Source organism: Periplaneta americana, chromosome 11 (genome assembly GCF_040183065.1).
Source record: "Periplaneta americana isolate PAMFEO1 chromosome 11, P.americana_PAMFEO1_priV1, whole genome shotgun sequence".
NCBI classification, from domain to species: Eukaryota; Metazoa; Arthropoda; class Insecta; order Blattodea; family Blattidae; genus Periplaneta; species Periplaneta americana.
In genome coordinates, this window is record NC_091127.1 from 37,354,031 (window position 1) to 37,379,532 (window position 25,502).

Consider the following 25,502-nt stretch of genomic DNA (forward strand, 5'->3'; position numbering starts at 1 on the left):
GCTTACATAGTTATTACATTAATATCTAGATCATAAAACAACATGAAAGTAAATAATGAAAATTGGATAACTAATGTTAGTGTGACAATAATAAACACTGGTAAGAAATAGGAAAGACTGGAGGAAGCTGGGTAAAGGGGATATCATCATAATCATCTTTATACAGAATCTATTCTCACCATATTAATTAAATAATAATAACAGACTGTAAAGTTGATTTGAATAATTTCGAGGAAAAATTGTTCCGGGCCAGGTATCGAACCCGGGACCTTTGGCTTAACGTACCAACGCTCTACCAACTAAGCTACCCGGGAACTCTATCAGATACCAATCCAATTTTTCCTCTATATCCACAGACCTCAAAGTGGGTTGACAGCTGTCAAGCAACCAACGTTGAGTGCACACTAACTCTGTGTGACTTAAATTGTGGCTTTCTGTTAACGAACAGTGACGTGTAACCAAAGGTCCCGGGTTCGATACCTGGCCCAGGAACAATTTTTCCTCGAAATTATTCAAATCAACTTTACAGGGAGTTATACCTGAAAGCTTGATTTGCATAATACACGTCAATGTTCGTTAACAGAAAGCCACAATTTAAGTCATACAGAGTTGGTGTGCACTCAACGTTGGTTGCTTGACAGCTGTCAACCCACTTTGAGGTCTGTGGATATAAAGGAAAAATTGGATCGGTGTCGGGTAGAATTCCCGGGTAGCTCAGTTGGTAGAGCGTTGGTACGTTAAACCAAAGGTCCCGGATTTGATACCTGGCCCCGGAACAATTTTTCCTCGAAATTATTCAATTATAACAAACTTAATAATAAAATATGGGAAATGCCTGTTAATATTCGTCAGAGAAGCTTTTATTCCAGCCTGCTCTCGAAAAATCTGAAAGTTAGAATTTAAAAACAGTTATATTACCGGTTGTTCTGTATGGTTGTGAAACTTGGATTCTCACTTTGAGAGAAGACACAGAGGTTAAGACTGTTCGATAATAAGGTGCTTAGAAAAATATTTGGGGCTAAGAGGGATGAAATTGCAGGAGAAAGGAGAAAGTTACACAACGCAGAATTACACGCGTATTCTTCACCTGACGTAATTAGGAATATTAAATCACGACGTTTGAGATGGGCTGGACATGTAGCACGTGAGGGCGAATCCAGTAATGCATATACTGGGTGTTCATTTCAAAGTGTGTCATGACGTCACTGTTGTTGGGTCACCGATTTGAAGCGAGTTTCAGCTTATATGTTAGAGAAGTTGCCTATTATTTAAGGCGTTCTTCAATCTGAACTTGAGAACGTGTACGGTATAACTTGAACGTCGTAGCAACAGATGGCGGTCTGTACGGTCTGTGTGCTACCATAACCTCTTTCGAACTGTGTTTTGCGCCGGCAAGTCGTACGCAGGGTATTTGTTATCATCGGTTGCGTACGGTAACATTCCACAACACAAATCAAATGCTCCGTGTCCATGTTGACCGTCGAAGTTAATGTCAACAAATACGTAAGTAATCGTCTTAACCCTCTCCCCATATCCCGACAGTACGTGTTTCCAAACAGTTCACATTCCTGCCACTACCGGCGTTACCGTACGTATCGGCACGTACTCTTCAGAATGAACGCCGTACTTGCTAGCCAACTTCTCTGCCTCTTAGATTATACACCTGAGCTGCGGAAGTGTAGGAAGATTGAATTCTCTAGGCTCATCAGCTAGCCACATGACAGCATGCAGCGAGCCAAGACACACTTTGAACTGAACACCCAGTAGTGTGTTAATTGGAAGACCTGAGGGAAAAAGACCTTTGTGGAGACCGACACGTAGATGGGGGGATAATATTAAAATTGATTTGAGGGAGGTGGGATATGATGATAGAGACTGGATTAATCTTGCTCAGGATAGGAACCGATGGCAAGCTTACGTGAGGGCGGCAATGAATCACCTGATACTCTGAAAGTCATTAGTGTGTAAGTAAATAATAATAATAATAATAATAATAATAATAATAATAAAGAAAATAAAAACTATCATATTGCTACCATCTTAACCATCACGACCTCATTATTGTTCTATCGTTCATTATCACTAATATCGTGAATCAAATTCATAATTAAATGGGCCTACATTATTATATTATCATAATCGTATTCAACTTTATCATCATCTCGCCTACATTTCACCAGTCTTCATTATAATCATATTATTCTTCCACTAATTCAAGCACGCACATTTCATAGCACTCTTTGAACAGTAAGATCAGCTAGTTGACAGGCGAACCACTGAAGTCGAAATTGTGCCAATGAATTAAATTATGCAATCAGAATATTTTGGACTGCATTTATGTATTGAAGTTGTGTGGAGCAATAGTTTCATAAGTTAAGAGAGAGAGAGAAAAAAACAACTTTAGCACGTAAAATAAAATGCTTCATGTCTTGTTTACAGATACAGCATGACCTTGACAGAAGTTGTCCGAAATATACGTTCTTCTATTCGGTTTCGAAAGAACAAGTTTTTCTGTTGATCCAGTAGTGCGGCTCAAATGTTAATGAGTATAAAAGATACAATGTCTCGGAAACCAGATGTGTAATGTCGGAATAATTTAATAATGAAACGAAATTGACCAGCATTAAAGAAAGTAAAAAAAAAATTAACAATTTTTGTTATGTATCAAAGAGGATTTAAGATACGACTTTAAGGTACGAAAATAATTGAGCAGAAGTAAAGTGGAATTTAAATACATACCGGTTATCTGAGAAAACCTGTCCTCTTTCAGAGATCTTGTTTTTAACATGAAAGCTTCATATTATTGCGATGTACCGAAGCCAATAAATGACCTTCCAGAATTCATTAAAGCAATAACAATTATGTATGCAGATGACACTACTTTCCTATGTTCTTCCTCTGCTCTAAATCAATTACATGCTCTCAACAACGACACTCTATCACAGATGGCTTTATGGTTTGAATCTAATGGTTTCTTGCTTAATCAAGAAAAAACTATCAACATAACTTTCAGCCTAAATTATCTAATAAATAAGGACAACAGACTCAACTACACAAAATTTCTAGGACTTCTTATAGACTCCAGTTTAACATGGGATAAGCACATCGAATACATATGCACAAAGCTATCAAGAGTTTTATATTTGTTAAAGAAATTAACGACTTGCGTTTCTCAAAATTATTTAAGATGTGCCTACATTTCTTTCTTTCAGTCGATAATTCGATATGCCCTAATTTTCTGGGGAACTGGAACCAAAATTGGAAGCGTCTTGATTTTACAAAAGAAAGCCATTAGAATTTTATGTAAATCAAACTATCTGGAACATTGTCGGCCACTTTTCAATCACGGATTTTAACAATCATAAATTTGTGTGTGTGTGTGTGTGTATATGATCTATTACTTTACACTCCTCAAAATATCGACAATTACTCATTAGTGGCCAATATAATAATAATAATAATAATAATAATAATAATAATAATAATAATAATAATAATAATAATAATAATAATAATTTATTTTAGCTGGCAGAGTTAAGGCCGTAAGGCCTTCTCTTCCACTCAACCAGCAAAAAGAGTATATACATATGCATGAACTTACAAAAAATTCTACAATTTGATTAAGTGAGAGTTACATGTATACAAGGGTTATATACGAATTAAACAACAAAATACTATGAACTATTAATTAGACACTGAAATAAACTGTGTAGCAGAATTAAGCTAAAATACATAGAATGTTAATATATTTCAAATAATATTAGATAATAGAGATTTTTACGAGACAATTTTGAAAATACAGCACTATCAGGATGATGTCTAAAGAATGAAGTAACAATGTAGTCAGTGATAGTTTAAATCAGTAAGATTGGAGTGAAATGCTAATAAGGTTATCTTTTAAGCTATTTTTAAAGGTGTTTATTGTCTTGCAGCCCCTAATACTTTGTGACAAGAAATTCCATTGACGCGAGGTGGTTACTGTAAAAGATGATGAATAACAAGGTGTTCTATGAAGAGGTATACTTAGCGTGCCACAGATAAGTGATCTGGTATTTGCGTCGTGGTTAGAGTATTAATAAGAGAAACGAGACGAAAGGTAATTTGGTGTTGAGGTGTGCAGAATTCGATAGAGTAAAGATAAAGAGTGTAAAGTTCTGCGTTCTTTAAGTCGGAGCCACGAAAGACTTGCGAAGGACGGTGATATGTGATCATATCGTCGGATGTTGCACACGTATCTGAAGCACATATTCTGAGCTCGCTGTAACTTGACTGACAATTTAGAACTTAGGTCACTTAACAAAACGTCACAATAATTGATATACATGATCATGAAATTAGAAATAGTGAACAAAGTAATATTCCATATTGTAGATTACACAAGAGCAACACAACTTTTTAATTATGAGGATGAAATTATATAATAAGCTCTCAAGTCAATATTATAAATTACCAATCAATAGCTTCAAAACCAGATTTTACAATTGGTTATTAAATGAATCCTATAGATTCAAAATCTCCTATATCCACTTTCACAAATTAAAGGATTTTGATAGTAACTGGTGGCAAATAGAGGAAATTTTCAACCTAACAGTGACTTTTAACAAACCTTTTGCTTTAAATTCAGTGGCTTTTTGAATTCAAACTATATAAATCATTAGAATTCATTCTTTGCAAGCAATATGTGGGCATAACTCAATTATGAACAAAATGGTCTTTAGGGAGTTTTGAATCTAGAGGATTCAAATAATCCTTTTTATTCTCTTGCTGAGTTTTTCAACACAAATTTGTACGAAATTGTATTTTAATAAATAAGTTTAATTGCAATTTAGTTAGTTTTCTTTAATTTAAAAGTTTCAAATTATTTCATGTTTTCATTGTATTATTTAAATTTTACTGTTTCTTTTAATAGTGTTTTTTAAAATGTATTCTGACGAAGCCTAAAACTTTATGTCTAATGGCCAAATAAATTGAATTGAATTGAATACATGTGATATTTCCATGCAGGAATTCTGCGTTATCATATGATGAAGGATCGGTGGAGCGGAGAGAAATTCTCTTCGGCACCAGGATTCGAACCCGGCTTTTCAGCTCTATATGCTGACGCTCGATCCACTAAGCCACACCGGATTCCAATTCCGGCATCGGTGCTGGTGCCGGAAAGAAATTTTCTCCGCTCCACCGATCCTTTATCATATGAAAGCGCAGCTTAGTGTCAGAAACATGATTACCACCGTCAATAGAAGTGCTCAAGCCAAGAATTACTAGACGAAAACTTGCCCCTCCCTCACTTTGAATACTTCAAAAGTTTGCAGATTTTGTCTGCCGCTTAAGTCCACCAGTTGAATAATAGATTGAGGTTAAATTACAATAATTTTCTTCTTCTTTTTCGCCTTCTTCTCATTCCTAGATTTCCATCTGCTAGAATCGTTCCACTTTTTACGAGGGGAAAGCTTCTCACGGAATTTTTAATGCTAGGATTCTCTTGTGAACCTTATTAACCCTCTGCTCCTCATTCCTAGATTTCCATCTGCTAGAATCGTTCCACTTTTTGGGAGGGGAAAGCTTCTCACGGAATTTTTAGTGCTAGGATTCTCTTGTGAACCTTATTAACCCTCTGCTCCTCATTCCTAGATTTCCATCTGCTAGAATCGTTCCACTTTTTGGGAGGGGAAAGCTTCTCACGGAATTTTTAGTGCTAGGATTCTCTTGTGAACCTTATTAATCCTCTGCTCCTCATTCCTAGATTTCCATCTGCTAGAATCGTTCCACTTTTTGGGAGGGGAACGTTTCTCACGGAATATTTAGTGCTAGGATTCTCTTGTGAAGCTTATTAACCCTCTGCTCCTCATTCCTAGATTTCCATCTGCTAGAATCGTTCCACTTTTTGGGAGGGGAAAGCTTCTCACGGAATTTTTAGTGCTAGGATTCTCTTGTGAACCTTATTAACCCCCTGCTCCTCATTTCCAGATTTCCATCTGCTAGAATCGTTTCACTTTTTGGGAGGGGAAAGCTTCTCACGGAATTTTTAGTGCTAGGATTCTCTTGTGAACCTTATTAACCCTCTGCTCCTCATTTCTAGATTTCCATCTGCTAGAATCGTTCCACTTTTTGGGAGGGGAAAGTTTCTCACGGAATTTTTACTGCTAGGAATCTCTTGTGAACCTTATTAACCCTGTGCTCCTCATTCCTAGATTTCCATCTGCTAGAATCGTTCCACTTTTTGGGAGGGGAAAGCTTCTCACGGAATTTTTTATTGCTAGGAATCTCTTGTGAACCTTATTAACTCTCGACACCTACCTACCTGGGGTCTTTTCCGACTCCACACAATATTTTATTGTTAATATCTACATCCATATACTCCGAATCGTTTCAGTAACTCAGATATGCTATCCTTGGTTATTTTAGTTTCCTTTACAATTAAAATTATAATTTCATAATGCTATATATTGATCATTTTTCATGTTTGTTGCTTGGGTTCGTGGATCGTCTCAGTTATAGAACGTCTTTCTTTTCTAGTTAGAGTTCTTTGCAGCGACAGTGTTTTGTTGTAAGCAAAGTGAACATGTACAGGACGATCCGTTTGGGTATGGATAAAATAAAAACACTGTAAAACATTTACTACTGAAAATTATTTGTTGAAACTTTGTGCACACAACACTGAAAGATAGGAGATTCCTCAGAGCTCAATATGCCCCCCTTTGCGCACCATGCACAACTCATAACGGTGATGCAATTCAGCCCATGTCCGTTGTATCATAAGAGGGGTGATTTGTTGAAAAGCTTGAGTAATGTTTACTCTCAGATCATCAATGTACCTGGGTTCCTGTGAATAGACAATGTCCCATGTTGTCAGCGACATATCTGTACGTACTTCATTTTCTTAAATAATCATAGAGTTAAATACGGTAATATAACAATACTTATTTACTTATTTACTTACTTACTTACTGGGTTTTAAGGAACCCAGAGGTTCATTGCCGCCCTCACATAAGCCCTCCATTGGGCCCTATCCTCAGCAAGATTAATCCAGTCTCCATCATCATATTCCACCTCCCTCAAATCCATTTTAATATTATCTTCCCACCTACTTCTCGGCCTCCCCCTTTTCCCTCCGGCCTCCCAACTAACATTCTATATGCATTTTTGGATTCATCCATACGTGCTACATGCCCTGCCTATCTCAAAACGTCTGGATTTAATGTTCCTAATTATGTTATGTGAAGAATAAAATGCGTGCAGTTATGTGCTGTGTAATTTTCTCCATTCTCCTGTAACTTCATCCCTCTTAGCCCCAAATAGTTTCCTAAGCACCTCATTCTGAAACACCCTTAACCTATGTTCCTCTCTCAAAGTGAGAGTCCAAGTTTCACAACCATATAGAAGAACCGGTAATTAACTGTTTTATAAATTCTAACTTTCAAAATTTTTGAGAGTAGACTGGATGACAAAATCTTCTCAACCGAATAATAACAGGCATTTTCCATATTTATTCTGTGTTTAATTTCCTTCCGAGTGTCATTTATATTTGTTACTGTTCCTCCAAAATATTTGAATTTTCTACCTCTTCGAAGGATAAATCTCCAATTTTTATGTTTTCATTTCGTATAATATTCTGGTCACGAGACATAATCATATACTTTGTCTTTTCGGGATTTACTTCCAAACCTATCGCTTTATTTGCTTCAAGTAAAATTCCCGTGCTTTCCCTAATCGTTTGTGAATCTTCTTCTAACACATTCACGTCATCCGCATAGACAAGCAGCTGATTTAACCCGTTCAATTCCAAACCTTCTCGGCTATCCTGGACTTTCCTAATGGCATACTCTAGAGCAAAGTTAAAAAGTAAAGGTGATAGTGCATCTCCTTGCTTTAGCCCGCAGTGAATTGGAAACGCTCTGATATACGGACTCTGCTGTACGTTTCACTGAGATACATTTTAATGAATCGAACTAGTTTCTTGGGAATAACTAATTCAATAAGAATATCATATAAAATTTCTCTCTTAACCGAGTCATATGCCTTTTTGAAATCTATGAATAACTGATGCACTTTTTTTTCCGAGGCTTATTTGAAAGTTTCGTAACAAGCTGTTTTTTTACGGTGATGGGTTGTTAGCCCTTCGCCCAACCCCCAAGCTGGAGGACCACCCCTCATCGGCTGTCCGCGACTGCTTATTCAATATATTCAGAGCTACCCTCCATATCTGAAAGCTGTCTCTTCGATCCGCAACCTGAGGACGCGCCATGCCGTGGTGATAGGGATCCACAATACATGGAATATAATAATAATAATAATAATAATAATAATAATAATAATAATAATAATAATAATAATAATTTACTCTGTACCAAAAAAAGGAGATTAAAATTTCATTAGCAACATTTCACAGAAAAGATATGTTTTGTTACACCAAATGTGAAACACTGATTGACGTTTACTGGCGATATTATATACAGAGACATTGTAGCACAAGAAAAGAAAGGAGGAAACTCAAACCACGAATAATTCTATGATAGTTCTTCTGCACATAACGAGAAGTACGTAAAAATATATCTTTGCAATGCTATGTAGCGTATATTTACATTTAGAGCTGTCCAGATTTGTTTATGTGCACCTTGTTATTCGCGTAATCGATCGCAGAACGAAGTCAATGTCCTCGTACTAGCTCACGTCCCCGGCCTACATACCTTGCTGCAGTCAACTTGTGTAATCGGTCTCCAACGTTACAAGCCTACTTATACCAGCCCTGGCCATAAAGAGGAAAAGGAAAGGAGCGAAGAAATCCCCACCCATGTCCTTTTCCCTTACACCGCCTTACAAGCAAACACACAGTGAGGTAGGCTACTGTGTACCAGTGGTGGATTTTAGGCAATCAGTGAGAGCCGAAAGTTCGTAAAATCTATTATGTCTGTCTTATACAATCCGTCACTGAGTAATGCTTACCTTCCTGTTTACTCGTATCCGATCGAAATATTACTGTATCAGCCGGAGAAGCTTGAGTGGCGGGTTAAGAGTTGGCCTGCAGGAACTGCCCAGGCCTACCTTACAATGATATAATTATGATATGATATGATATATGATATGATATAATGATGTAATTATGATATGATATGATATATATAGACAGACAGACAGACAGACAGACAGATAGATGAATTTAATGTTATTCAGCGATTTACAGCCATAGACAACGTCAGATATATATACAGGGTGTTTAAAAATACGGGGCATAATTTCAGGTATGTATTTCTCACATGTAGACAATCAAAATAGTCCATTACAACATGTGTCCGGAAATTCTTCATTTCCGAGTTATGGCCTTCACAACATTGAAATTCACCGGAACGTTTTTCTTTCCGCAGGTCGTTGTCATTACAGAAGATGTTCAAAATGTCCACCTCCTGTTTGAATACAGACCTCACATCGATGTCTCATTGACCTGCGAACACGATCCCAAACTCCAGGAGTATTGCGTATGTCCTCAGAACATGCCACAATTCGATTTCGAAGGGATTCCAAATCAGGCACCGGAGACGAATAAACCAATGATTTTAAATGGCCCCACAAGTAGAAATCGAGAGGGTTCAGATCAGGTGAGCGTGGAGGCCAAGCAACTGGGCCACCTCTACCTATCCATCGATCAGGAAACCTTCGATCCAAGTACGCCTACACAACATTGAATGTAACCTTCGCCTCGGAATGAACTGTCAGAGTGCCCTCTTAATGTCTCCTTTGACAGCAACGACCTGCGGAAAGAAAAACGTTCCGTATATACATATATATATATGTATTTCCCACATGTAGACAATCAAAATAGTTCATTACAACATGTGTCCGGAAATGCTTTATTTCCGAGTTATGGCCTTCACAACATTGAAATTCACCGGAACGTTTTTCTTTCCGCAGGTCGTTGCCGTCAAAGGAGACATTAAGAGGGCACTCTGACAGTTCATTCCGAGGCGAAGGTTACATTCAGTGTTGTGTAGGCGTTAGACTGTGCGACATATATTCAAATCAAGAGCTGGCAGAGATACACTTCATGTACGGTAAGGCGGGCGGCAATGCTGCGCTGGCTCGTCGTTTGTACCAGGAGAGGTACCCACAGCGACAATGTCCAGATCGGAAGACATTTGTACGTCTCCATTACCGTCTGTGCGAGTATGGAAAATTTAACTCTCCTGGTTTGGGAAGGGGACGACCAAGATCTACAACTCCAGAAGTACAGGAGGAGATTCTGGAGGCTGTGAACATGACTCCTTCTATCAGCACACGAAGGGTAGCGTTGCAAGTCATTGCTCCTCATATGACTGTCTGGAGACTGTTGAAAGAGTATCAATTGTATCCTTATCATTTGCAACGTGTACAGGCCCTGTCACCAGCAGATTTCCCTGCACGAGTTAGTTCTGTCAGTGGTTCTTGCAGCAGTGTGGTGTAAATCCGAACTTTCCTGCCTTAGTATTATTTACAGATGAAGCACAGTTCACACGAGATGGCATAACAAATTTCCACAATCAGCATGTATGGGCGTATGAAAACCCACGTGCAACTGTTCCATCTCATCACCAGGTGCGGTTCTCCCTCAACATGTGGGCCGGTATCATTGGTGATCGATTAGTTGGACCCCATGTACTTGTAAACAGACTTACGGGGCAGGCGTACACAAACTTCCTGGAAAACACCATACCTCATGTTTTAGAAGACACTCCACTGATCAATCGTCAACACATTCACTTCTTGCATGATGGCGCTCCTGCACACTTCAGTCGTACGGCTCGCCAGTACTTGGATCGAAGGTTTCCTGATCGATGGATAGGTAGAGGGGGCCCAGTTGCTCGGCCTCCACGCTCACCTGATCTGAACCCTCTCGATTTCTACTTGTGGGGCCATTTAAAATCATTGGTTTATTCGTCTCCGGTGCCTGATTTGGAATCCCTTCGGAATCGAATTTTGGCATGTTCTGAGGACATACGCAATACTCCTGGAGTTTGGGATCGTGTTCGCATGTCAATGAGACATCGATGTGAGGTCTGTATTCAAGCAGGAGGTGGACATTTTGAACATCTTCTGTAATGACAACGACCTGCGGAAAGAAAAACGTTCCGGTGAATTTCAATGTTGTGAAGGCCATAACTCGGAAATGAAGCATTTCCGGACACATGTTGTAATGAACTATTTTGATTGTCTATATGTGGGAAATACATACCTGAAATTATGCCTCGTATTTTTGAAACACCCTGTGTGTGTATATATATAATACATGGCTACTACAATATGAATAAATGTAAGAATAAAAAAATACATATGCAATCACCAGATAATCACAAAAACAGGTTAAAAGTTTTAAAAGAAATAGTATAAAATCAGGTTAAAATGTACAGATTTGTCAATTACATGAGGTTAAAACAAATAGTATCTAAATGTAATATTGCTAAAATCATTGACACTGTAGATAGGATTTGCCATCAATGTCCTTCTCACCATCCTTCTGAAAGTAAAATATGACGTGTTTCTTATATGCAGTGGTAAAGAGTTATAAAGTTTATAAGATATGGAAATAAAACTATTTCTTGTAGTGCTACATTTGTACTTGGTGAAATATATGTCAAGTCTGGAACGGGTAGAATAATTATGAATGGATGAACAAGCAGGAAGATTATGCACATTACGCTTAACATACAGAAGGCAATCGAGAATAAACATTGACGGCAACGTAAGTATTCCTAATTGTACAAAAAGTGGTTTACAATGAGTTCTAGAAGAGACACCACAAATAATTCTCACTGCTCTCTTTTGAAGGATAAACAACTTAGAAACCGAAGTATAGTTGCTCCACAAAAGAGTCCCGTAACTTAGGCTAAGTGACTGTAAAAATGGGCATAATAAACTGTAAGTAAAGAATTATAAAATAATATTTGCCTGAGGATTCGTAACATTAAAATTCCTTTATTAATTTTATTATGGGAAATGCGTGTTATTTATTCGGTTGAGAAGCTTTTGTCATCTAGTCTTCTGTCAAAAAATCTGAAAGTTAGAATTTATAAAACAGTTATATTACCGGTTGTTCTGTATGGTTGTGAAACTTGGACTCTCACTTTGAGAGAGGAACAGAGATTAAGGGTGTTTGAGAATAAGGTTCTTAGAAAAATATTTGGGGCTAAGAGGGATGAAGTTACAGGAGAATGGAGAAAGTTACACAACGCAGAGCTGCACGCATTGTATTCTTCACCTGACATAATTAGGAACATAAAATCCAGACGTTTGAGATGGGCAGGACATGTAGCACGTATGGGCGAATCCAGAAATGCATATAGAGTGTTGTTGGGAGGCCGGAGGAAAAAAAGACCTTTGGGGAGGCCGAGACGTAGATGGGAAGATAATATTAAAATGGATTTGAGGGAGGTGGGATATGATGGTAGAGACTGGATTAATCTTGCTCAGGATAGGGACCAATGGCGGGCTTATGTGTTGGCGGCAATGAACCTCCGGGTTCCTTAAAAGCCAGTAAGTAAGTAAGTAAGTAAGTAAGTAAGTAAGTAATTTTATTAACAAGATATTCTATGTGTGTACTCCAGCCCAGACCGGCTTCGAGGTGAATGCCTAGAAATTTAACTGAGGAAGGCAAGTCAGTAATATTTCTGTTAAAAGAAAATTTAATATCTACACTCTTATTAGAGTTGATGCTAAGTTTATTAGCATCACACCAGTCTATTGGCATGATATGATATATGATATGATATATAATATGATATGATATGATATGATATATGATATGATATGATATGATATGATATGATATGATATGATATGATATGATATGATATGATATATATTTGTCAGTCATTCAATTACATGTAATGATGGATTCTTTATAATGTATTATAGAGAATGGCCCACATCAAAAGTTACAAGTTAATTTTTTTTAAATGGATCAATTAAAATAAGTGCCGATTTTTCCAAATCTCATTCGAGGAGGATGCATTTCAGTCTGGGTCATGGACAATATTCCGTTGGTCCCCACTCATGGGGCACGGAGAAGCAGCTCTGATATTTTAAATGGAATGATGGGATTTTTTGTTGATGTTCTCGTTCTCAACAAGTCGGACAACTTTTTTTTTTACATTTTTTTCTCAAGTGAGGACTTAAGAAGTTACAGCTTGTTTTAAAATAATACAGACCCAGAGAAAAACTCCAACTGCGATCTTGTTCGCCTGCATCGAAGTCTGGTGCTCTACTCTGGACCAGAAGTTGTCATTCTTTTCTGACTATACACTTTACTGAATGCCCACGATATTACGATACAATAATAATAATAATAATAATAATAATAATAATAATAATAATAATAATAATAATAATAATAATAATAATAGAACAAAAACATTTCTATGTAATATCGGATGTAGATAGGACGATTGTTAACATGTAAGCCCGCACGTTCTTCTAAATACAGCGTGCCCGGCTTAAAAGTATATTTGTATGTATGTATGTATGTATGTATGTATGTATTGCGAGTAATTTTACGGCTGTCGTCGTCTCCCGCTTCTCAACTTCCAGGTACTCCGGTTTTGCCAATCGCCCATTTGTAGACCCCTGCAGACCATATCCTCCTGAACCTCCTTGCTCCGTTTTTTCATTGGCCTTCCTCTTCTCTTTTTTTCCGGGGGAGTCCAGTTGAAGACCTTATTAGGCCAGCGGTCGGCTGACATTCTCTGAAGATGCCCATACCATATCAGGCGTTTAGTTTCCACTGATTGTAAGATATCTCCTGATACCTGCATTATATTTCGGACATCCTGATTCCTAATGTGGTCCATCCTCGAAATTTGACAACTACGGCGCCAGTAATCTACTTCTAGAGCCAACAATTTCTTCTTCATCCTGTCTCTCATTTCCCAAGTTTCAGAGCCATAGGTACATATACTTTCTATTATAGTTTTATATATACTTGTCTTGGTTTTCCTTGTTACCTTGTCATTCCACAGGAGTGTATTTAATTGTCTTATGGCCCGCTTTCCTTGACAAATCTTATTATTCATATCTTCATCACTTTTGGCCTGACTGTTGAGGGTAACACCCAAATATTTGAATGACTCAGAGTTTTCTATTTGTGAATCCCCAGTATGTAAATTTACCTTGCTGCGACTACCCACAACCATGTATTTTGTTTTCTTGAAATTAATTGATAGGCCCCCTTCCTTATAAGCCTCACTCAATTTACGAAACATATAGCTGGAATCTCCTTCATTACTTTATTACTTGAGAAGTAATGTTGATATTTACACTCGGCTTGCTTCTACGGGTAGGACAACTCTCAATATTTTTACATATCTAATACACCTCGATATGCGCACCATCAGTGGCGCGGGAGACGTCCAATCTTTATTCCACCTCTCTCCATGTGTTTTGCAGCATTGCAGGCGTAACATTTGCGACAGCTGCAACAATACGGTGGCCCAGATCTGGTTGAGTTTGTTAACCTTCCCCGAAGTGTGGAATGTGGCCTCGTCCAAGGAACAAACCATATCGAGGAATGCCTCATTTTCATCAATTTTTGCCAGAATTGTCTCCGCGAATACCCTCCGTCGCGGCTTGTCTTCAAGTTTGATTTGATGAAGAATCTGAAGTTTGTACACCCGTAGGCGCAAAATTTTATGGACGACATCGTATACTGGCGAACGGGATAAATTTAGCTTCCTATTTGCTCGTCGGATTGATTTACTGGGGCTCCGCTGGAAAGACGTACGGATTAATTCGACATCAGCCACTGGAACAGCGCGCTTGGTGTGGTGGCTCGACTTTGAAACCAAACTCCCAGTTTCGCGAAGGCATCTGTCCCATTTCATGATTGTTACGTATGTTGGAACATCATCAGTTGATTGTAGTTGATATTAACGCCAAAATCGACGTTTCAACTCCGCGAGAGAACTCACACAGAATGCCTTTTGCTGTGGAGTCCATATGGTTACTGACGCTAATTGGATATTTCCGCGAACGACGTAGTATGCGCATGCGATGTACAGTTTCCCTGGAAAAGAATGAGACGATTGAATATTCCTAAGTCTCAGGTCTCAGATGTAAGACACTGCGCATGATCGGAGACCAGAGCACTGATACACAAGATAACGAATATTGAGTTACTTAAATTCAGGCTATTTGGTTTGTTACTAGCATCGTCTCGAAATTCACTTCAAAAACTGCAAAAAATGTGATAATATTACGTAAATAAAAGATAAATATATACATAAATCATGTAGTTAAATCGACAATCGACCTTAATGACTAGATAGACACTCCAGGCAGAAAGGAAAGCTTTCGTGTCGTTTCAATAGCTCAGACGCTAAGACTTCTGCATGTTGTGTAGAAGAGCGCGAGTTCGATTCTTAGTCTAGATCAACGATTTTTTTTGTCTAAATAACGTTGAAATAGAGTTTTACAAAGTCCTCAGATTAAGTGTTAATGATCACAGACAATACAAAATTACAAGTTATAATATTATAAACGTTAATCTAATGAATGCATTTATATATACACATATACAATGTAAATGCATATATATATATATATATATATATATATATATTAATAACTAACAATATTCTATATTTTTCGACAAATTAGACAGTCGAGGAGCTCTGAACAAATTAATGACACCTCAATTAAAAAAAAGTTTTACCTGGGATCGAACACAAGACGTTTCGGTTTAACAGTGGAACCGACACGCTACTATATGAGCTACCGAGACAAGACAGTGACAGCAGCAGTCCAGAATTTAGATCCCAAAGCAGGCATTTGATATTCGGTACAGAGAAGCAATGATATTTTGTGACTCGAGCTATGTTGTGAAATCGTGGCCTTAAATGGATATCTTCTTTCGTGATCCTTATTCTGGTCCTTGTTCTTGTTGTGGTCCTTGTAACGATTCTTGTTGTATTCGTCATCGTACTTATTGTTACGTCGATATCGAGTGAACTGCGCTGTAGAACTTCAACTTCCGACGACCAAGAGTCGTCTCATTCCTTTTAAGGGTAACTGTACATTCCCGCCATGCAAACATAGGAAATATTTTGAGTACCCTGCCCGTAGAAGCACACCGAGTGTAAATATCAACAACACTTTACACGTAATAAAATAATGAAATGTTATACGTTTAAGCTGGAGACAATGTACAAGCAACATGTCAAGCGGCGTCGGAGAAACACAACTCTTGTGTACCTGAAACTATTAAGATGATATATGAAGCTAATGAAGATGAAATGAGTCCGAGGTCCAGAGCCGAAAATTACGCAGCAATTCTGCTTCAATTTGATGATGGAAAACCTAAAAAAGAAAAACCCAACCAGATAAATTTCTCCAACTAGAATTTGAACCCGGGCCCGCTCGTTTCATGGTCAGGCAAGCTAACCTTTACACTATAGCGGTGGACAAAAGAGTACCACACAAAACATTGAAACAGTTCAATAGATAAAAGTATTGGTAGGCTAAACAATAGATAGTCGGAGGAGTGATATGATACCATCAAAAGACGGAAAGGGCAATTCTTGAAGTATGAAGAAAATACGGTTGAAAGTTAGAATTACACTTTAGTATGCATATTTTAATGTTATATGTTTCTTAAAGAGTGTAATCGTAATGATAATCTAAGCAACGCTAAATTCCTAACTTCCGCCACTGGACCACTTTGTATAATCAAAAAGCTTCTCGGAATTACAGACGCACGAAAAATAAAGGTACTGGTTTGTTAGTGGTTGAGATATCAGAGATGACCTCGGTATAATTATTAGCATACGCCTCTCCATGGACGAGACAGAAAAGGCGTGGACTTCTTTTCTAGGAAAGTTGAAAACAATTTTTATATTCACAGTACTTTCACATGAACCTGAAACCAATCAGTGGAAAACTACTGCACATGTTAGCACTTCTTTGACCTTGATGGCTTCTACACAAGTTGCCAATATTTTATTTCCTACTTAATGAACTTTGTTCACATGAGTAATTCTGACTAAATTTGATGTTTGGTCTTGCAGGTCTGAACATCTTGAATATTCGTCCCTGGTGTGCAACTCAAGGTATTCTGGCCTCAACCACACCAATGAAAGAGCTTTGGAATACATTGGAAAGGTAACGAATCAACTATAATTATGTATACAATAGGCAGTTAAAGAACAGCTTTGACGTCACGCGTTCTGAGGAAATGTCCCAAAGCGTTCTTGTACAAGAAATTTTCACCGGTTCTTCGATGTCATCTACGGACTAAAAACGAAAGGTATTAGTAACGGTTTCGTAACAAAACACATATCAAATTGTGGCCGGGAGGAAAAAGGTCTTAAGTCAATTTTTTGTGAAAATGAAATTTTTATATATTCTGAAAGCGGAAACAATTCTCTACAATCTTGTAAAACGGCTAAAGTCAAATAAGACTCCTGACTGGATTTATAGAGCGTTACCAAATGTCCCAAGTACTTTTTGAATCGAGCACACGCAGAATAAAGGAGTTAAGAATATTTAATACTTTATTCCTTACAAAACGTCACATGTTTACTTTCCATGCGTCCCTATTAAAAAGGTCTAACTTGTATTTTAGCCATTTTATCACATACTGATGCCCTTTCCTTTAAAAACTTTAAGCACTAGGGTAAACAGTCCTATAATTGTTTAAGACCCCATTTTGCATTCCTAATAATTTACATTTCTCATTTATTTTGACATGAAAAAGGTCTTATGTTTAATAGTCCCTTCCACTCAGTTTGGCTTCTAGACTTAAAAGGCTTAAGTGCGGCTATTTTGTAAATAATCAAGAAAATTGTTAAATGAGCAACATTACCTATTTTGGAAGAAATATAAACAAATAATATCCAGGAAAAACCTCTTAATTAAAAAAACTCTATAATTGTCACCAATTTAAATCTTTCTACTGCTCTCCTGAAAAGTATAACATTTTTACTTAAGACCTTTTTCCTCCCGGCCACAGCAATAATTGCAGGGCCTGAAAAGCAGACTCAAACCCCTTCGTTTAAGGCTTAAACAACAAAAATTTTTTAGAAACAACAATTAACTCTAAACATCATTTTACGAGAGTTGTTTGAAAAGTTCATACCGTGGCATTGAAATTAAAGTAGGATTATTCAGAAACAATCTTTATTTCTCAACATAATCCTCCCTGAGATTCACACACTTGGTCCACCGATACTGTAATGCTCCTATACACTCCTTGTGCATACATTCCTAGAGGTCTACAATACCTCTTCATTTGACGAACATTTCTTCTCAGCCAAGTGAGTTTTGAGCTATGGGAAATTAAAGAAGTTTTTGTGGATGCGAGGTCTGGTGAGTGAGGGCAGCAATTCGAGTCGTAGTTCGTGTAGTTTAGCAACTGCGATTGTAGACATGTGAGCATGTGTATTGTGTGATGAAACAACACTTTCTTCTTGGACATACCCGATCTCTTCTTGTGAATTTTCCCTTTCAGTTGCTACAGGAGATTATAATAATATTCTCCGGTTATTGTTAGTTAGTCAATCATGATTATCCCCTTAGAATACCAGAATGCGGCTGCCATGATTTTGCCAGTTGATTGAACAGCTTTTCTTTTCTTTGGAAGTGGCGAAGAATCACTATGCCTTCATTGTTTCGATTACTGTTTTGTCTCTGATATGTAGTAGTGGATCCTGGTTTCATTAGTGACCAAAAACTGCCTCAAAACATCGGGCGTATTTTTCTCGAATCGAGCCAGGCAATCCCTCAAAATTTTACATCGGACATACTTTTATTCCGGTGGTAAACATGGAACCCACCTTGCAGAAACTTTAGACATACCGAAGACACCACTAAGATGTGGCGCACCTGTTCAGTTGAGATACTCATAACCTCGCTAATTTCCCGCACTTTCTGTAGACTGTCATTCAACATCATATTTTTTCTACGATTTCTTCACTTGTTGCTGTTAATAGACGTCCACTGCGAAGGTCATCTTCCACATACTCTCTACCATCTCTAAATAGTGCCTCTCATTTTTTTACAGTCGAAGACGATGGAACGGATTCCTCCAGTGTAGTATCCATGTCTGCTTTAATTTCTGTTGGACTCTTCCTTTATTTTACGGAATATTAATGGCGGTACGAAGCTCAATATTTTCCATTTTTTGCCAATTTTTAGGCGCACTAAATTCAAAATTAAATTACACAAAATGTGGTCAACAGAAAACTGATTTTTCGTGCTTGAACTAATGTAAAATGGCCGCTAACAATGCCAGCATTCTTGTCTCTTTTTTCAATGCCATCTATGTGTCAGGGCACGAACTTTTCAAACTCACCTCATGTCATTAAGCTCCTAGACTTAACGCCAACAGCAGGCAGTATTGACTGAACACTTAGAACCCTCAATATGCAGAGTGGACATAAAGGTTTTCCCTGACTATAAACATTTATTACTGAAAAACTATGCTATAACCAGGGATGCGGTTTCAGCAAAAGATACCTCAACTTATAAATTTTTCATGCATATATTTCAGCATGTGCTCCGTTTTTTGCACAAAGAACGTCCAAATCGATAACGGATTTTGTACCATGCTTTCGCCAACAATTCACTTTTTCGATCACTAAATCCGATTTTTCGATTTTTAACTACAAAATTACATTTTTCTTACTTATTTATCACACAATCGTTACAAATCACGCTACTATTGCAAATTCTTCAAAACTGTACATTAGGATACATAATTAAAGTGTAAAGACTCAAGTTCCTAAAGCCGTATGATTTGTAACAATTTTTGTGATAAAAGCATAAGAATAATGTAATTTATAGTTAAAAAATTGAAACTAAAAATCTCTACAAAGCAATTAACAACACATTATAGGTTCAGAATACTAGCCAATTAAATAAATTATACTTCTAAATAGTTCATTCTCTATTTTCAATATTCTTTTACCCTTAAAACTAAAGCAAAAGATATTTTACTAACAACTTCAAACTAGTGTAACTCTAAAAATATTGAGATTAGGACACATGTTTATATGACTTTTTTTTTTTTTTTGCTCAGAATTCTTCGAAAATAAGCTTCTATGTGACGATAAATCCTTGGGAATCACCCTGTATAAAAGATTTCATCCATACTCATTCTCGAAGTGTCGTTGAACTGTAATGGACTATCTAATTTCGTGATGCCGTAAAATGCACTAGGCTTTTTCCTTTAGGGAATTTTTATGGCCCATAAAAGCAGCCGCATTCCCTTTCTCGAATGTTGAAAGTCAAGTCTGAAGAATTACCGGTCATTAAAAAATAAGTGGCTTGGTCATTGACATTCGATAAACAGAGTGTTTAGAGACGATCTGAATTTGCGCTTTTCGACACAGTCATGAAAATTGTTCTCCCAATAATATTTCTACTATATAAATGTTTATTCGCGAAAAGTGTTTAGAAAAGTAAAAGGTCAAATTCCAGGAGAATATCTAGCGACTCGGCATAATTGAAGGCATTCTGATGCAGAACTGTACTGTACTGAGTGCTACATTATAAGGAAAAAAGACTCTATGAATCGGACAACAATGCCGCAACTTCCATTTTTATATCCGAGGTAAGTTTTGAAGTTAATTATTCATAATCAGAGGAAGTCTGTGTTCACTCTGCAAATTATCGCGTGATGTCATGATTTACTTATTTGTTTTGGACAAATACCTATCGAACTAGAATTCATAGTATCAGTAAACAAAAAAAGAGATTTAATGACTAATCGTTAGGTCACAGCTATTGTGCATATTATCCTACGAGCGTAAGTCATGCTAACAGGAATTGTAATTCCTAAAACATAATTTCAAGTGTGTATTTGTGGCTAAATATTATGTAAGTACGAAAGATTTGCACTCCTGTAACAAAAGAAACATAGTATGATGCGTTGTTTCTCGCAAAATGAAATACAGGGCGTTCGTTTATATAAGGTAGGTTGACCGAGCTGTTTTTCTAGAGAAGCAAAAAACAAAATCTTATTTAGATATGATACATATATAATAAATATTTGAAAAAAAAAATAAAAAAAAAAATATATATATATTATGGCGATCGAAATGAAGCAAAATATTATAATTTTTGGTTACTTTTAAATACTGCTAGTCAAACAGAGGTGTTTCTTTATATTACCCTAATTTTGCAGTTGCGTCAATATTCTTCCGAAACAGCGATATTGCCCTCCTTACTTACATCCACTATTCTCTCGATATTATTTAATTTTCTTTCATTTCTAAAGCTACGGTCAAAGTTGCACATTTTCAGGTGGCGCCAAAGTTAGAAGAAGTAATTAAAAACTGCAAATGGAGGGAAGAAATGAAGAACTGTTCCAACTTGTTCAGCTCCGTTCTCACAGACGACGGCCTATGCTACACGTTCAACACTCTAGCAGCGCGGGACCTTCTGACCAGCATAACGTGAGTGGTGTAAAGATACTCATTTGTGTTTTATACGTACTTGAAAATGTATGTTATGAATGGAATTGTAGATTTCCGACCCTGAACCTAACCTAGACTCTTTCATTTATTATTTATAACGAGTGCACGTGAACATAAACATTGGCGTTAAAGAGTACCTCATACCATAACCCCTGAACCCGATTCTGCCTGTGCATGTTGTCAGAACATACCGACTATGTCTAATGCAGCGGTGACCAAAACTCGAGCTGCAGTGATTACCAGGCTTCGGTCCTGGGCACAGAAACGAATGAAGTTCAGAACGCACGGAAGATAGTGTTCTGTTGGTCGAGTGAAGTGGGACATGGAGAGCGCCGTTACTTCGTGTCTCAACATGTAAATAGTCCGTCACAGTACGGTACAAAATATATTTCACCCTGTACAGATGCAGTATATACAGTACATTCCCAGTGTAGACAACAAATGTCTACTATTGAAGTATTAACGTGAGTTGTAACCTTCAATCAGGTGTTCCTACGCCGAAGCCTGTTACACGTACCGCAGCCAAGCAGCAATAGGCCTACACACAACGGTAATGCACATTACGGACCCACCTGTGCTGTTGCAGTCGGGTGACTGCACCCGGGTCATGACGTCATTTATACTCCATGTACTCTAAACCTCATACTGGTTACTCTGTGTCCCTAGGCCGAAGCCTGGTGATTACATGAGACACACAGCCTATGAAGTAAAGGAGTCGGAGGAAAGGTACTTGGCATGAAAACTACAACCAGTGGTGGTTCCTGTACTAACATCTCGATCAATCCCGCGGATAAAAATCTCAAGCTTTGCTGTATCAGTAATGTCACTGCTGTCATCAAGAGCCAATGAATAATATACGATTTTTCTTGCTTCTTTTTTCACCTTCCTTTTGAATATAATCAGAAATTTTCTAAATGCTTCTCTCGATACTTGGTCGAGAAATTCGTAGTTTTTCAAAATTAAAAACTTCTTATGGACAAGTTATGTAAGCTATTTTAATCATTACTCTTTTGAGAAATTCCATTCTATTAAAAGGCTTTAGAGCACGAGATATTTCAAACCCCATTAGGTAGCTGACTTCCTTACATTTATTTATGTCATCTTTCTCTTCCTGGCTAAGATTTAAGACATGTCAATTCCTGGCGTTTAACAGTTCGTTGGCACATAATATTGAATCAGTTTTTCTACTATATTATTATTAAATGAATAACTAATCAATTGTTACCCTCATCTAAAAATTAAGAAGATTGAAATTGAGATAAACTTAATAATTTTATCCTAGTAGGGAGAAGATCTAAAAATATCAATATTCATGCACGTACAGAAAAATTATAGAAACACATACTTAGTGGTCAGTAATAATAATAATAATAATAATAATAATAATAATAATAATAATAATAATAATAATAATACATTATTCAGGGTGGAAATTAATGTTTCTCCTAATTCAACCCTTGAGCAAAGTAAACATATTACATTTTGTCCGACAGAACAACAAAAAAGTTCTCCTCATTCTTTACTAAACCACCTCTTGCTGCTTGTAGATGCATTAATTTATAATCAGGGAATTTTATTCATTTTATAATATTTTCCAGAATTATTATTATTATCATTAATAAATTGTATTATTTTAGTACGATAAGCCTTGTCTTAACCTACTGTATTATCGGCTGATTGCTTTGGCTAGCACATTAATATTAATATATAAATTATTCAAAACTCTGACTCTCAAGGTGTATCTACACGGTTCAATTTTTCTTTCAACTCTATGCATTCAAGCAATGCATGCAAAAGTGAACGAAACATATTCAATTGTGCATGCTCTTTTCCACTAAAAACGACAGCGCATGCAGCAACATAGTCGGTGAATATCTTGTGCGTTATTTCGCTCAAGAAGAATGACTGGAGATAATAACACATTCTAGTATATACAGTCACGAAGCTCAATATGTAATAAATATGCATCCATAGATAGTTGCTAACCACTAGGATCGCTACTATCGCCTCATTACAGACAATGCAAAATAGTACCTGCATAGTCTATTGTTCCTAGCAACCTCAAGAACTGAAGCTTCGTGACTGTATATACTAGACTGTGATAATAATCTAACTCCATTCCAAAATTCATTGCTCTAGGTCAACCCAATGCGGAGTAATTAATTTCTTTTGCTACTAAGTATGTAATTATTCAGTAAGTTTCACAACAGACAAATTGTTATGTAATCCACAGTTTGGAAGGTAGACAGATTGCTTTTGCAATAAAAATTTTACTTTTCACAAGCATTTGGTCCCTGTATAAACATCAGGGGGATTCACATAAGTATAAAAACAGGAGTGAAACGTCACTTACAGAGGGATGTCCTTGAACTTTTGATACGAGCTGTAAACTGATCCAGACTATAGACATTTTCACCGTAGGCCTATATTAACAGGCAGGTATGCACAAAAATGTGAAGGAATGGAATCTGATGTGCTTTGCACCTTACTGAGTTGTCTTGTTTGAAGGGTAACCAGATATCTGAACGTTAGCAGTGACTCACAAGACTGGGATCCGGAGAGCGGATACATTGATGGGGACTCGCCTATGACGTATCCTCACAGAGCGCTGACTTCGGGCTCCGGCGCGGGGCTCTCCATCGAGCTGCATGCCGATTACAAATTCATCGACCCTCTTTGCAGACGTCCTGTACATGGATTCAAGGTATAATTGCAATAACTGATTCTATGCCTATTATCACCGTTACTTTTATAGGGATTTGTGAGAATAAAATGTTGTTAACATTAGAATAACCCTTTAGTATCATAATCATCATCATCATCATCACCACCACCACCACCACCACCACCACCACCACCACCACTCCATTAGAGAATAATAGATCTGTATAACAAATGGAATTGTCGTTATGGATCAATTAGTCATCTAATCAGCATGGCTGGACAAGTTTCTTTTAATAGCATCCCGTACTATTAACAGAATTTCACGATACGAGGCAGCATTTACATTTCCACCTTAAATTTGATAAAAGGACTAAGGCTCTTTGAGAATCCAAAAATACGAGGGTTACTCCAAAAGTAACGCATAACATTTATTTAAAAATTACATTTTTATCCTACAGTTTTTCTATTTTCACAGAATGTACATACGTCCTTTAGGAACAAAATGTCACTTTTCCAAATAATCCCCGTCCCTTTCAACTGCCTTACGCCACCTTGGAACGAGGGCCTGTATACCTGCACGGTAAAAGTCTGGACCAACACGTCTGAGCCACTCTTTAGCAGCGTCCACGAGTCGTCATCTTCAAACCTCGTTCCTCCAAGAGATTCCTTCAGTTTACCAAAGAGATGGTAATCGTATGGTTGCGGATCAGGATTGTAAGACGGATGTTTCAGTGTTTTTAGTTGGCTATTTAACGACGCTGTATCAGCTACGAGATTATTTAGCGTCGATAAGATTGGTGATAGCGAGATGGTATTTGGCCAGATGAGGCCAAGGGTTCGCCATGGATTACCTGGCATTCACCTTGCGATTGGGAAAAACCTCGGAAGATAACCAACCCGCGTCCGAGCGCAACTGCAGACCAGCAGGCAAGCGCCTTAACCGTCTGAGCCACGCCGATGGCTGTTTCAGTGTCGTTCATCCAAGTTTTCTGATCTGGTCTGTGGTCTTTTCATCTCCTGTCACAATTCTTGCAAGAAAGTCATCTCCACCATTCTCATACTGGTCCAAAAATTCGCTGCACATTGTTTTTCGTGTTTCTTTGTGGGTACAAACCTTTTCTAACTCCAACTGTTTCAATGTTCTGCACATACTTGCTTCTCCTATTCCAACTTGTAGTGACAATTCTTTCACCGTTATGAATTTTAAAGTATTTGAACAAACTAGATTTTTATTCCTAGTTCTTAAGCTAGTATCATCGGCTTTCATACTTTCTTTTCTCAATCGTACTATCAGGGACTGGAATGCTCTACCTGCAGACTTACTATAGGCTTTACCAATAACCAAAATTGTATTTAAAAATAGGCTTAAGGACTTTACTAATAGACGGTAATACATTATGCAGA

The 25,502-nt window shown here is 37.4% G+C and overlaps 1 protein-coding gene across 4 annotated transcripts in view; it reads left to right on the plus strand.

Moving 5' to 3' along the window:
- LOC138708945 (pickpocket protein 28-like) overlaps nt 1–25,502 on the plus strand; it is a 93,498-nt gene that overhangs the window by 35,101 nt on the left and 32,895 nt on the right. For 3 of the 4 annotated variants that reach the window (XM_069839331.1, XM_069839328.1, XM_069839332.1), the window contains exons 4-6: nt 17,025–17,118; nt 21,262–21,413; nt 23,943–24,138. In XM_069839331.1, coding sequence (XP_069695432.1) covers nt 17,025–17,118; nt 21,262–21,413; nt 23,943–24,138 — 442 coding nt within the window. The remainder of the gene's footprint in view (nt 1–17,024; nt 17,119–21,261; nt 21,414–23,942; nt 24,139–25,502) is intronic. The other variant, XM_069839329.1, reaches the window with a different exon arrangement.